Source organism: Schistocerca gregaria, chromosome 9 (assembly GCF_023897955.1).
Source record: "Schistocerca gregaria isolate iqSchGreg1 chromosome 9, iqSchGreg1.2, whole genome shotgun sequence".
NCBI classification, from domain to species: Eukaryota; Metazoa; Arthropoda; class Insecta; order Orthoptera; family Acrididae; genus Schistocerca; species Schistocerca gregaria.
Genome location: NC_064928.1, coordinates 156,325,615 through 156,340,642, shown reverse-complemented (window position 1 = coordinate 156,340,642; position 15,028 = coordinate 156,325,615). Strand labels below are relative to the sequence as shown.

General features: G+C 46.4%; 1 protein-coding gene across 3 annotated transcripts in view; it reads right to left on the bottom strand.

The window, feature by feature from the left end:
- Positions 1-15,028, bottom strand: part of LOC126292282 (filaggrin-2-like) — a 750,701-nt gene that overhangs the window by 486,668 nt on the left and 249,005 nt on the right. For 2 of the 3 annotated variants that reach the window (XR_007552076.1, XM_049986195.1), the window contains exon 3: positions 10,625-10,718. Coding sequence is in view for 2 of the 3 variants with exons in the window: in XM_049986195.1 (XP_049842152.1) it covers positions 10,625-10,718 (94 nt within the window). In the remaining variant the exon portion in view is untranslated. The remainder of the gene's footprint in view (positions 1-10,624; positions 10,719-15,028) is intronic. The other variant, XM_049986196.1, reaches the window with a different exon arrangement.

Below are 15,028 nucleotides of genomic sequence, written 5' to 3'. Positions count from 1 at the left end.
AAGACAACCCACACCACACATTTACTCCTGGCAAATTCACGGCTTTGTCTAGATGGACTTTCGGATTTTCGGCAGCCGACTAGATGCAATTGTGGCGATTTACTGTACCATTGAGTTTGAACTGTGCCTCATCAGACCTCACAATCATCTGTGCAAACTCTTCATCGTTGCGCACCATGTTAGTAAACCAGTCGCAGTACTCCAGTCTACGATCTGGGTCGTCTTCTTTCATTGCGTGTAGCAATCGTGGGATGGAGCACTTCCACTTTGCTGACTTCAAAACACTAAAGGACGTCGTTTATCGACAAAAGCTACGCACATTGGATGAACTTCGAGAATCCGTCGTACATTCATGTGCAAATATCCAACTGAACACGTTACAGTCAGTAGTCCGTGCTGCAGTTCGGCGGCATCGTTTGTATGTGGATGTTAATGGTGACCATTCCGAACACCTACAGTGATATCTTTAAGTTGGACTTTAAGCTACACTTTCACCAAAAATGAAACAACTCCGTTAATCAGTTTGCAAGTTATGGACTTTTAAACAGTGGGTACATTTTTTGGACCCCTCTGTATACATTAACCTGAAGGTGCAGCGTGTGCCGGTCATATTGATGTACACGTATTAGGCTTACAACTTCTCTTCCAACGTTTCACCTCGAAGTCAGAGACTTGTGAAAAATTTACAAAAACGCAACGATTCAAAATTTTGACCACTGCTGGCCACTACTTTCCCCCCGTTTCTCGGGCAACATACGATTCCGCTGCGAAAGAACTGGGCTCGTTTTGAGGAGATTCACGAATCGATCCAATTTTCCACATGTTCTTATGACCGTAAGTGCTGATCAGTCAGGCCATGTGGTATTGGTCGAAACAGATTGCATCCAGAGGGAGCAATATCTACAGAATACGGTGGTTGGACTTCCCATTTCAACGTTTCCAAGCTTTTGCGACTTAGGGTCGAGGATTGTTATCCTGGAAAATCAGCTTCTCGTGTCTATCGCTGTATTGTGGCCGTTTGTCTCTCAGTGTTCAGCCCAAACACATCAACTGCTTTCGATAACGATCTCCTGTAATTACTTTTGTCAGTTTCAGCAGCTTCGGAAAACTTCCCTATTCCATCGCCATGCCTGTATTCGACGTAAAAAAATCAACGTTCTTGAAGCGTTGGAACCATTCTCTTCAAGTTCTTTCACTAAAAGTTATTTCACAATAGGTCTTACCACCATCTAATGAGCCTCAACTGCAGAAAATTAAAACTTCCCCCAACTGTGCTCTTAAGTTGGCATATTCCATGGACAAAGCCTATATGATGCAATCACAATTCGACTGATACACTCCTGGAAATTGAAATAAGAACACCGTGAATTCATTGTCCCAGGAAGGGGATACTTTATTGACACATTCCTGGGGTCAGATACATCACATGATCACACTGACAGAACCACAGGCACATAGACACAGGCAACAGAGCATGCACAATGTCGGCACTAGTACAGTGTATATCCACCTTTCGTAGCAATGCAGGCTGCTATTCTCCCATGGAGACGATCGTAGAGATGCTGGATGTAGTCCTGTGGAACGGCTTGCCATGCCATTTCCACCTGGCGCCTCAGTTGGACCAGCGTTCGTGCTGTACTTGCAGACCGCATGAGACGACGCTTCATCCACTCCCAAACATGCTCAATGGGGGACAGATCCGGAGATGTTGCTGGCCAGGGTAGTTGACTTACACCTTCTAGAGCACGTTGGGTGGCACGGGATACATGCGGACGTGCATTGTCCTGTTGGAAGAGCAAGTTCCCTTGCCGGTCTAGGAATGGTAGAACGATGGGTTCGATGACGGTTTGGATTTACCGTGCACTATTCAGTGTCCCCTCGACGATAACCAGAGGTGTACGGCCAGTGTAGGAGATCGCTCCCCACACCATGATGCCGGGTGTTGGCCCTGTGTGCCTCGGTCGTATGCAGTCCTGATTGTGGCGCTCACCTGCATGGCGCCAAACACGCATACGACCATCATTGGCACCAAGGCAGAAGCGACTCTCATCGCTGAAGACGACACGTCTCCATTCGTCCCTCCATTCACGCCTGTCGCGACACCACTGGAGGCGGGCTGCACGATGTTGGGGCGTGAGCGGAAGACGGCCTAACGGTGTGCGGGACCGTAGCCCAGCTTCATGCAGACGGTTGCGAATGGTCCTCGCCGATACCCCAGGAGCAACAGTGTCCCTAATTTGCTGGGAAGTGGCGGTGCGGTCCCCTACGGCACTGCGTAGGATCCTACGGTCTTGGCGTGCATCCGTGCGTCGCTGCGGTCCGGTCCCAGGTCGACGGGCACGTGCACCTTCCGCCGACCACTGGCGACAACATCGATGTACTGTGGAGACCTCACGCCCCACGTGTTGAGCAATTCGGCGGTACGTCCACCCGGCCTCCCGCATGCCCACTATACGCCCTCGCTCAAAGTCCGTCAACTGCACATACGGTTCACGTCCACGCTGTCGCGGCATGCTACCAGTGTTAAAGACTGTGATGGAGCTCCGTATGCCACGGCAAACTGGCTGACACTGACGGCGGCGGTGCACAAATGCTGCGCAGCTAGCGCCATTCGACGGCCAACACCGCGGTTCCTGGTGTGTCCGCTGTGCCGTGCGTGTGATCATTGCTTGTACAGCCCTCTCGCAGTGTCCGGAGCAAGTATGGTGTGTCTGACACACCGATGTCAATGTGTTCTTTTTTCCATTTCCAGGAGTGTATTTCGATGGCGTTGTGTTTACCAACGCCAAAGCTAATTGTACGACACTTACGGCGCACAGTCTGTGTCATCATTTGCCGCTGCTGTCATCAGTTGCAAAAACGGCGCAAGCAAAGCTTCAATATTATCGCGACGTGTTTTGGCAGCATGCTGGCATTATCAGGTGTGTTCCAGTTGAATGTACATTAACCTGAAGGTAGTGGTAGTGCCACTGAAATTAATGTCCAGGTAAGTGTAACGGACTTGATGCTCATACCCAGCAAATAATCCCCAATACGCTTCCAATTAACGTATATGTAACTGTAATGCACGTTGTAACAGCATGTTGCCGAAAGTCGTCGTGCTAATAAATATACGTAAAAAGTTACTGAAGCAGAGCCGCGGTGTACAGCAGGACGGTTTCAGGCGCCTTGTCACGGTTCGCGCGGCTACCTCTGTCGGAGTTTCCAGTCCTCCCTCGGGCATGGGTGTTTGTGTTGTCCTTAGCGTAAGTTAGGTTAAGTAGTGTGTAAACTTAGGGACCGCTGACCTCAGCAGTTTGGTCCCATAAGATCTTACCACAAATTTCCAAAATTTACTGAAGCAGTAAAAGTTATTTCATAAATTTATAGCACAGTCCATGGCCTCAACCAGCTCCATACCACATGGCAACATGGATAAAGTAACACCGAGAATTTACGTTCTAAAAAACCTTTGAATGGAAAACCATGAACAACAAAGAAGAATTTTAGTGTTAAGAAGAGGTACAAGTCTGATGCAGCCAAAGATGGGGAGCAGATCCTACATCCCAACCCTTCATATCGCAGATCTCAGTATTGTTCAATTAACAAGACACTTTTGGGAGCAGGTGCCCTGTCTTAAGCCGGCCGGAGTGGCCGTGCGGTTCTAGGCGCTACAGTCCGGAACCGCGAGCCCGCTACGGTCGCAGGTTCGAATCCTGCCTCGGGCATGGATGTGTGTGATGTCCTTAGGTTAGTTAGGTTTAAGTAGTTCTAAGTTCTAGGGGACTAATGACCTCAGATGTTGAGTCCCAGAGTGCTCAGAGCCAACCCTGTCTTAATGAGAGATGATACCGTTTGTCTTCTGCAAACTAGGTCTGTTTTCTAGAATTTTTGCATCCAGAACCGTTAGAAGATTACAATTATACCCGCCCCCCAAGTTATTGTGTTATCTTTTTGAAGACAGGTAATTAACAGCATTCGATTCACATCGCAGAACGCTGATGCCATGACCCTCCCCCTGATGACACTGTCTTCGTCTTTCTTGGCGCCAAGGAACCCGCCCCCTCTGTCCACCGTTTTGGCTGTTTCGTTCAGCAGCGTAGTGATAAACTCATCTTTCATCCACTTTCACGTACCGATGCAGAAAATAACTTTTCCTTTTCTTGCGAAAAGGTACGAACACTGTACGGAAACTGTCGTTCGAATTTATTTCTGATCCGCCGTCGGTAGGCACGGCACACAGCCTGCACAAAGGTACCGTTCTCACGTGCAGTTCCTCGTACAAGATATGGCCGACACGTTATTTTTGAATTCCTACGGTTCATGACGTGGTAGCACTTTTCAAATGTCTTTCATGTTTATCACCTTGGATTCTTGCACAGCCACGTTTACCTTCGACAATCCATATTATCAAGATGGAAACTGAACAACTTCTGATAAACCTTCCGTTGTAGTCAAACGTTCTCTTACAAAAAATCTCACTGGGACTAATCGATTTTCACCGTTTCCGCGCCTTGTTGAGTCAGCTACCAGCTGCCAGCTACGGGACGGAATGACTTGCAGTTTCACACGGAGCCTATCTGAAGTTGAACCAAGCTCTCGGGAAAACCCTGATGTTGTAATCTACTCTTCAGACCACCCTCGTAGTTCAACCAAGGCCTTCAGGGGTCCATTTATGGACTCATACTTTGCGACATAAATACACTGGTGTCCAAAATTATTGAACAAACGGAAAGTTTGCTACAGAACAGTATAAACAGATGATAGTAAAGTAGAAAGAATGTAAAGAATAGAGAGGTACTGAAATGCAATATACGTAATGGTAGACAAGAATGTTTTTCATTTTTTTCCAACTTAAGGGATTGGACCCACATTCTGACAACTGGTTAATAGGCTCAGTATATGGTGTGACATCTATGGCACTAATACCGGACTGACAACGGCGGGACATGCTGTGCATGACGTCATCAATATTATGTTGAGGCAGTAACCGCTATTCTTCCTGCAGAGCTGCTCCGACTTAGATATTTGTCGTAGTGTCGTACCAACTTTGCAATACCCTTGTGATAGAAGACAGCAGCCTGTGCTTCCTGCCCATTCTCCACGCTGGTCTGCAGTTCGTTGTGTCAACCAAAATGTTACCTACAGCGCCAGCGGTTCATGTCGGTGGAGACGAAAATCAGAGGGAGCCAAGTCCAGGCTGTGTGTCCGGTGATCAGACACTTCCCACCGAAAACGCTGCAGGGACGTCCTCAGTACCGCCGCAGTGTGGGACCGAGAATAGTCATGAAGAAGGAGGTGTATGGCGGTTAAGTTACGTGGGCTGGGTGAAATCAGGCGAAATCTCTGTGCGGAGCTTCATCGGATTTTCACTGTGATTTCCACTGTGCGACCTATCAGACTTACTTTCCGAATAAATGTGGTACTTCTACAGTCCATAATAAAAGGGAGGTTTTAGGATAAAAGAAGAGGGTGAATAAGAATATACCACCTAGGTAACACAAACTAGTGGACAGGATTTGCAAAGAGCAGATCAACTACTACTTGTATGTATGTAAACTGGGGAACTAGAAACAACGGACAGGCTCCACCCCCGCCGCAGCAACAGTGATCCACAACCCCACGACGGCTACCGCACGCCGTACCCAGGGCATATGATTAGTGAAACTGAACAGTTCAAATTTCTAGGTGTTCAGACAGATAGTAAACTGTCGTGGAAAGCCTTTGTTCAGAATCCTGTTCAATGACTTAAGGCTGCCATTTTTACTTTTCGAACGGTATCTGATATGAGTGATGGTTCGACACGAAAATTAGTCAACTTCGCATGTTTTCATTCGCTTGTGTCATATGGTATTATATTTTGGGTTGACTCTTCCCCTTCTAAACGGATATTTTTGGTTCAGAAACGGGCGGTTCGGACAATAAGTGGTGTAAAGCTCACGAAACTCTTTTCGACCCCTGTTCTCGAGTTTGGGTATTTTGACATTGGCAGCTCAATATATATATTCCTTACTGTCATTGCTTGCTAACAATATTAGCTATTCCCAAGAATAAGCAGCTTTCACTTAGAATCAGATTTTCACTCTGCAGCGGAGTGTGCGTCGATATGAAACTTCCTGGCAGATTAAAACTGTGTGCCCGACCGAGACTCGAACTCGGGATCTTTGTCTTTCGCGGGCAAGTGCTCTACCATCTGAGGTACCCAAGCACGACTCACGCCCGGGACCTTTGCCTTCCACGGGAAAGTGCTCTACCATCTGAGCTAGCCAAGCATGACTCACGTCCGTTCCTCAGATACTGGCAGAAGTAAAGCTGTGAGTACAGGACGTGAGTCGTGCTTCGGTAGCTCAGTTGGTAGAGCACTTGCCCGCGAAAGGCAAAAGTCCCGAGTTCGAGTCTCGGTTGGGCACACAGTTTTAATGTGCCAGGAAGTTTCATATCAGCGCACACTCCGCTGCAGAGTGAGAATCTCATTCTGGAAACATCCCCCGGGCTGTGGCTAAGCCATGTCTCCGCAGTATCCTTTCTTTCAGGAGTGCTAGTTCTGCCAGGTTCGCAGGAGAGCTTCTGTAAAGTTTGGAAGGTAGGAGACGAGATACTGGCAGAAGTAAAGCTGTGAGTACCGGGCGTGAGTCGTGCTTCGGTAGCTCAGATGGTAGAGCACTTGCCCGCGAAAGGCAAAGGTCCCGAGTTCGAGTCTCGGTTGGGCACACAGTTTTAATGTGCCAGGAAGTTTCATATCAGCGCACACTCCGCTGCAGAGTGAGAATCTCATTCTGGAAACATCCCCCGGGCTGTGGCTAAGCCATGTCTCCGCAGTATCCTTTCTTTCAGGAGTGCTAGTTCTGCCAGGTTCGCAGGAGAGCTTCTGTAAAGTTTGGAAGGTAGGAGACGAGATACTGGCAGAAGTAAAGCTGTGAGTACCGGGCGTGAGTCGTGCTTCGGTAGCTCAGATGGTAGAGCACTTGCCCGCGAAAGGCAAAGGTCCCGAGTTCGAGTCTCGGTTGGGCACACAGTTTTAATGTGCCAGGAAGTTTCATATCAGCGCACACTCCGCTGCAGAGTGAGAATCTCATTCTGGAAACATCCCCCGGGCTGTGGCTAAGCCATGTCTCCGCAGTATCCTTTCTTTCAGGAGTGCTAGTTCTGCAAGGTTCGCAGGAGAGCTTCTGTAAAGTTTGGAAGGTAGGAGACGAGATACTGGCAGAAGTAAAGCTGTGAGTACCGGGCGTGAGTCGTGCTTCGGTGGCTCAGATGGTACAGCACTTGTCCGCGAAAGGCAAAGGTCCCGAGTTCGAGTCTCGGTCGGGCACACAGTTTTAATCTTCCAGGAAGTTTCATAGCTTTCACTCAGTTAATACTCGGCATTGCATTTGGATCGGATTTCCTTAACTATTGTGCAGAAAGGTGTGCAGTATACTGCAAGCCGGTCCTTGTGGCCGAGCGGTTCTAGGCGCTTCAGTCTGGAGCCGCTCTTCTGCTGCGGTCGCAGGTTCAAATCCTGCCTCGGCCATGTATATGTGTAATGTCCTTAGGTTAGTTAGGTTTAAGTAGTTCTAAGTCTAGGGGACTGATGACCTCAGATGTTAAGTCCTATAATGTTCAGATGCATTTGAACCATTTTCGAGTATACTGCAGCATCCATTTTCAATAAGCTACTACAAGAGTTCTAAAATCTTAGCAGTAGTCCTCGCACTTTCAAATCGAAACTGAAGAGTTTCCTCATGGGCCACACCTCCTACTCTGTCGAGTTTCTTGAAAAATTAAGTTGATTCTTGTTGTATTTTTGATTGCATTTACTTAAACTTACGGCTTGACTTTCGGGTTCATAAACACATCATTTTTATCTGTTATAACTTGTATGTTGTAATTTGATGTATCGACACGTTACATGTCCTTGGAGATTTACTCCTCAATTTGGTCCTACGGAAATTGATGTGTACATAAAAAAATAAAATAAATAAGACGAATGGCGACTTTTAAGTTGGTTGGTTGGTTGGTTTGTGGGGGTTTTGAAGGGCCCATACTGCAAAGGCCATCGGATCCGACTTTAAGGTATTCATAAAAAAAAGTTCCTTCCGAAACTATTAAAATTCTGCATAATACCGACTTTTAAATCACTCTCTTGAAACAAAAACTCTTAACTACACTATATTTTTCCTCTCCGTAAGAGATAGGGGGAAGGGGCGCGGCACCCACTTGGTCTCCAGTATCGCCCCCACCCCCTCCGCCCCCCCTTCTGCTCCCTCCCACAGTATGGACGACGTAGCTGTCATGAGCAACTTTGGAAAGTGGTTGAAGGATAGTGAAACTGAGAGTAGACGACAAGGTGTTGGATGTACACGCCCAATCACAGATCTGGAACTTGTAAGCTTGTCCGTACTGTAGATCACGATAGGCGGCTTCTGTATATCACGATAGGCGGCGATGTGTGGCAGACCTGATGACGGAGTACAGCGCTGTGTTTCGAAGCACGCCGCTCAGCAGAAAGTAGACATGGAGCTCCACAGTAGATGATCACGACACGTTTCCCCATGTTTACCCGGTGACATCACCAGTTACGACTGGAATGGGCGCAGATTCATCGACATTACACCGTGGATCAACGGGACAGTGTCGCCTGGTAGGACGGATGAATCGCCACCCTTGTTACACCAGCTCTACGGACATACTGTGGCACGTTGTCAGCCAGGCGAACGGTTGCTCGATACATACACCTCGCCACAGATGCTGGGGGGCAGCAGTACGCCTCTGGTAGTAATCAAAGGCTTCACAACGTGGACGCTGTTGTGGGGCAGAATGAATTTTTCACTCTGCAGCAAAGTGTTCGGTGATTTGCCACTTCCTGGCAGAGTAGAACCTGGTAATTTCGATGGCTTGGTTGCTTTTGTGGCATAGTCGGTAGAGACTTACCCTCGAAAGGCAAGGGTCCCGAGTTGTAACTCGATCTGAAACACGGTTTTAATCTGCCAAGAAGTTTTCATATCTGTGCAAGCTCCACTGCAGAACGAAAAATTTACTCCGGGAAGAACATTCTCCAGGCTGCGGCTAAGCTATGTCTCTGCATTGTCCATTTTTCCAGCAGTGCTAATTCCGCAATTTTCGCAATAGAGCTTCTGTGAAGTTTGGAAGGTGATAGATGAGGTACTGGTGGAAGTAAAGCTGTGAGGACAGGTCGTGAGTCGTACTTGGGTAGCTGAGTCGGTAGAGTACTTGCTTGGGAAAGGCAAAGGTTCTCAGTTCGGGACTCTATCTGGCACTAAGTTTTAATCTGCTAGAGAGTTTCATTATTGTGAACGAGTTGTATTCCTTCATGAGTGGATCACTACTATGCTGTGACAGCGTGGCTGTCTACTTGTGCCGGCCGCTGTGGCCGAGCGGTTCTAGGCGCTTCAGTCTGGAACCGCGCGACCGTTACGGTCGCAGGTTCGAATCCTGCCTCGGGCATGGATGTTTGTGATGTCATTAGGTTAGTTAGGTTTAAGTAGTTCTAAGTTCTAGGGGACTGATGACCTTACAAGTTAAGTCCCATAATGCTCAGAGCCATTTTTGTCTACTTGTTAGGTATGTGCAGAACAATTTTCCAAGCACAATGATAGGATGACTGTAGCATCATACAAGAATGTGTTTCTCCCGTTCAGCTACCTAGTTTCTTATAGGAGGTATGGGGAAGCCCCTTTACAGGAGTGATAAATGCACTTACAAAATGACAATTATTCAACTATATGAAATTAGTTTCAAACTAAGGCATGCACACACTCTCTTCAACATGCAAACGTCACTACAGATATTCGGATTTAGGTTATGACATGTTCTATATGTCTTGCACTATTGGCAATGATGTGGCGCAGACGAATAACGCAATTCTGCATGACCCGCTGAAGTGTCGGAACATCGATACTCTCGAACACTTCCTGAATGGCTGTTTTCATCTGAGAAATAGTTATTGCTGTACACCTTGTCTTTAAGATAGCCCCACAGAAATGAGTCGCAAGTGTTCAGATGCGGATAATATGGCGGCCAATCGAGAACCATGCCAGCGGTCCCCAAAGTGCTTACCAGGGTATCAAAAACTGCCCTGCTTCGACAGGATGTAGCTCCGTCTTGCATGAACCACATCTCGTCGAAATCAAGGTTACTTTGGAGAATGGGGATGAAATCATCTTCCAAAACCTTCATGTGACGTTCGGTAGTCACCGTGCCATCAAGGAACATCGCACCGATTATTCTGCGTCTGGACATTGCACGCCACACAGTCACCCATTGAGGATGAAGAGACTTCTCGATGGCGAAAGGCGTATTATCATTCCCCCAGATGCGCCAATTTATTGACGAACCCATCCAGATGCAAGTGGAATTTGTTGATAAACTAAACCATATATGCGCATACCAATTCCCATCCCTCCTCGCGGCCAAACGTACAGTTGGAAAGTCGTAACGCAAATCATTCAGAAATTATGGCGATTTTATTTCATATAGTCCGATAATTGTCACCATCTAAGAATACGTGTAATATGTGGTAGAGGTAGATGACAGAGATACAGAGAACAGTGGTCAAACAGCAAACTACGTCACCACGAATCTTTACAAGCCACCCATTGGCTGCTCTCCTGTTGGTAACTTTAGCTTTCAGAGGTTGGCTTACCTGGCGCTCTGGGTGGCAGCGGTGGTGGGGGACTCCCTGGGCTGGCCGGTGACAGCGGCTGCTGCTGCTGCTGCTGTATCAGCTGGGCGTTCTTCTGGAAAGAAACATGGAAATCTGAGCAACAGAGAAAAAAGCACACAAGCTGGCAAAGTGAAACCACGTGTAAAGTGCCAGCTGATCAGTGTTAACAAATATCGTACATATATTGTTACATAAGGTTCATGTAACTTGATTTACACAATGCAACAAGTATTTCCTCCATCTTGATACGTTACCTTACCATTAATGACTACTGGAAAAGCACACAAACCACATCTTTTTTTGTGAGGAACAAGTTCACTGGTATAATGTAGGAAACTACCCAAAATTATAGTGTGCTGCATTCTGTTGGGTAGGTATGTAAATAGAAAATGAAAACAGCAATAATTTTGGTGTGTTTTCCTGCGAGTTTGTGTCGTATTATTGCCTAACCAGAAGGTTTCTTTTTAGCCCATTCCCATCCAAATGTATGGTGGTTTAAATCACAGTGGGCTCAACACTGTAGTTTGGATATACGACATTGCAGCCGACGTCGCTGGTGTGTACAGCAATTTGGACCAACACCGCTTGGTGCCTGGCATGCAGTGCCAGTGACCTGTGGCGGGAGTGATTCACATTTCCAGCTAACGGTAGGAGCTCTCGGAATGGAGAGGCCTGTTGGGAAGCAGGAATGTAGCTGAAATAACGTGTCATCCTCTAGACAGCCGAATAGCAAATTAATACTTAGTATGTTTTGGACAGCTTTCATGGCCACGTGGAAATTTGAGGAGATTCAGTATGGACATGTGTTTGCACTGAACCATTATTCCCTCTCATGTAAATTGCCTGATTGACTGCTTCTTCACATTTCCCATCTTTATTTAGTTGAGAGAACATCGATTGTGGTGTGCGCATCTAGCAGGTGAAAGACAGGTGGAAGACATATTTTCTGGTTCTCTAGACATGAGAAAAACATTAGCTGACTTTGAAAATTGTAGGGTTGATTTGGAATCTGTTACATCGTCGACATCGGTATCCACGAGTGAAAATATCAGTTTCCTCAATTTTTTTCGAGTTTCTATGAAAAGATCTTCGCAGACGGGATAAGTTTCTAGGTACAGTGGTTTGCAGCACTCTCCACCTCCCTAAAGTTTTGGGTTTCCAGAGAATTATTTCCAGTCTGTATCGTCAGAATTATATTCCACGAGTAATACTGATATGCAAGCGATATTGCTGTGTGCTTGATATCAAGAAGTATCGTGTAAATGGTATAATATTCTGGCAAACCATGTGAAAAAACATGTCTTTTTCTAACCCCAGAGTCTGGAGAATGTTGTAGAAACAAAGCAAGAAAGCAGGTCGGGACCAGAAATGGTGTTGCCTTTGTGCCAAGGGGAAACGAGCCTGTTTTTGTACAACAGTTTGTAGAGTGACTTCGGTCCACTGAGGGTGCTCTGGTCACGTGTCGGATGTGGATGATAGGTGACCATCAGCTGCGGAGAAATATGTTGTGCTGTGAGGAGTGTATATGATGCTGTCTATCTTCGCGGTATGTGTAAGGGTGTCTGGCAGTTGGTAGCTAAATGAATGATGCAAAAGGGACAATTTTTTATGGCACAGGATGTGAATTGTATGTGTACTACATGGACTTGGTGTAGGGCGATATATTGTCAGTTTGGAGACCGGTTTCATGCTCTATCAATCAACCTTCCATCACCCACACCTTTTCCTGGTTTCCCTAAGTCCCACGTTTCATGGAGACTCTCCTTGTCACAACTCAGACAGCTCTGTATATGTGCGAATCTGGCAGCGTTGGCGCGACAGAAAGATTTTCCCAGGCAGCATTTGGCTGCTTGCAGCTGCTGCTGATACAGCCAATAGCCACACTAAAAGTAGTCAGAAGCGGGAGAAGGTGCGCCTGCCCTGGCTACTGCTCAAACGAACCTCGTGTAGCGAACTACCCGCACCTCTGAGACCGCGCACCAGGTTCCGCTCTGTGTCCGTGTGCTGAACTCCGTGACGCAGAGAAGTGGAGCGGAGCTTCTGACGGTTGGGCTGTAGAGAGAGAGCAGATGCGGCCGAGAGTGAAAGGCTGCGGACAAAAGCGAAGCAAAGCAGGTGCGTGAGGGGCGACTGCCTACCTGACGGCCCCTGGAGCGTCCGCCAGACCTCTGCCTCTGCCTCTGCCTGAGAGGGAGGGGCCGGCAGTCGTTAGCTCACCTGGGGGAAGCCCAGCCTCGCCAGGGCTGCCAACGGCTGCGACCGCTCGCAGCAAGCCACTGCTCTGAGGGGGAAAGTCTTCTGGTACTGTCAGGACGCGTTGTATTTTTCTTCAAACCTCTTCTCCAAAACTTCACGTTTTCACCAGATACATGAAAACTGCGCTCAGTGAAATTTCGGCCGTTACAAAAATCTGTGACATTCTCAGCCAGTGGTCTCGAAACTATCTGCTCATGGCTTACACGCACCCTAAGACTCTACATGTACAGTCGTCGACAATATGAGCCCTCGCGCCTTTTCGTTATGCTGATCCGCACAGCTTTAAAGTCTGCTACACAGTATAACAGGCAAGGCGACGATGTGCTACCAACATACTATGCACAGGTGTGAAATTGAAAAAAATATCCGCAGTTATTTAGACTGTTTTCAATCATGTGTAAGACTACATTGATGCTGATTAGTTCAAATGGTTCAAATGTCTCTGAGCACTATGGGAATTAACATCTGAGGTCATCAATCCCCTAGAACTTAGAACTACTTAAATCTAACTAACCTAAAGACATCACACACATCCATGCCCGAGGCAGGATTCGAACCTGCGACTATAGCAGTCGCGCGGTTTCAGACTGAAGAGACTAGAACCGCTCGGTCACAGAGGCCGGCAATGCTGATTAGTGTGTTAAGCACAACACGTAAATATAAGATATAATTGACAGAAGAAACGCTAATTAGTATAAACTGTATCAACAAAAATGAATTTCAGCATATCGAGATAACCTAACTGTTTTAGTAAGACAAAATACCCCAGATCGTTACGAATTAGCAAAATATTAAGCGCATTCGGCAGCGGAACGGTCTGTGTCAACGTTCAGACTAGTCATACTGGATTACTGTAGCTGACCTACCATAAAAGTGTGCAAATTTAGCAATGCGTGAAGATTCATAACGAAATTGAGTTAAAAATCATTCAGTGCCACACTTAAGTCAATTCAACTATTGACAGAAGCGGAAAAAGTAGGCAGTAACAAGTATGAAATACTACAAGAGTTTCATATTGACATCCACAGGGAGCCGGTACAGAATAAAGGTAGCAATAAAACGTATTGGGGGCGGGCGCGGGAATTTCTTAAAAGTGCTTTACTGATAGTCTATCTGCCTCCATCGAGATTGGAACAGAAAACAAACCAGACCTCCCTTACAGTGGTAAACACCTTTCACTACACTAGCAGACAATTACCCCAAACATGAATAAGCCGGCAATTTCACAATGAAAATGGCAAAATGATTTGCAGTTTCTGTTGCATAGAGTTTTCTGGACTCAAAAACATGAATTTTCTACCTTTATGCCGCCGCTCAAGTGACAATCATTCGGAATGTTTACCGAAATAACAAAATACTGTTACTAGCGAGTGAATGTAGTAGGATAATTCTGCACCACCCCTGGAAATAAACGGTGACATAGCTGCCAAACGTATTTTACAGTGTTTCGAATTCTCCATTAGACTCACCACAGTGAGAAAACGTACTTTAGCCGAAGTGTTTCTTAAGCTAGCTAGCAATGGGAGTGCTCGCACTTCTAAAACGCATTGCCATTAATACTGGGATCTGAATTTACACGTGTATAGGCAAATGGATTTTATTTGCATTTCTGTAAACGGGTTTTGGTTCCAAAACGTAGCTACGATTAATATGCTGATATACCGGTATCGACTGTAACTAGAACATTTCGAATAAAGAGTAGAGGGAATTATTTATGCGGCCCTCATCTTCAGTAACTGTCGTAGCTATTTCGTTCTTAGGATCTTGTCACCTAAATCGGTAAAAAGGAACCCTACTAGTTCACTTTCTTGACCATCTAATTGTCTACCCAACTTTTAAAACCCCTTTAGCTCGAGTAGACATAATAAGCGGAAATGTACCGCACTTCTTGCGGCATCCGGTCCCTTGGTGGTGTAAAAAAGTGAGCTTCTATGTTAGGGTCCAGTGTGACTGGTCTGAACGATGACACAGACTGTTTCGCGGCCGAATCCGCATAGTATTTTGCTAATTCGTAACGATCTGGGGTACTTTGTATTACTAAAACAGTTGTGTTATCTCGATAAGCTGAAATTCATTTTTATTAACACAGTTCATACTAAATAGCGTTTCGTCTTTCATTTATATCTT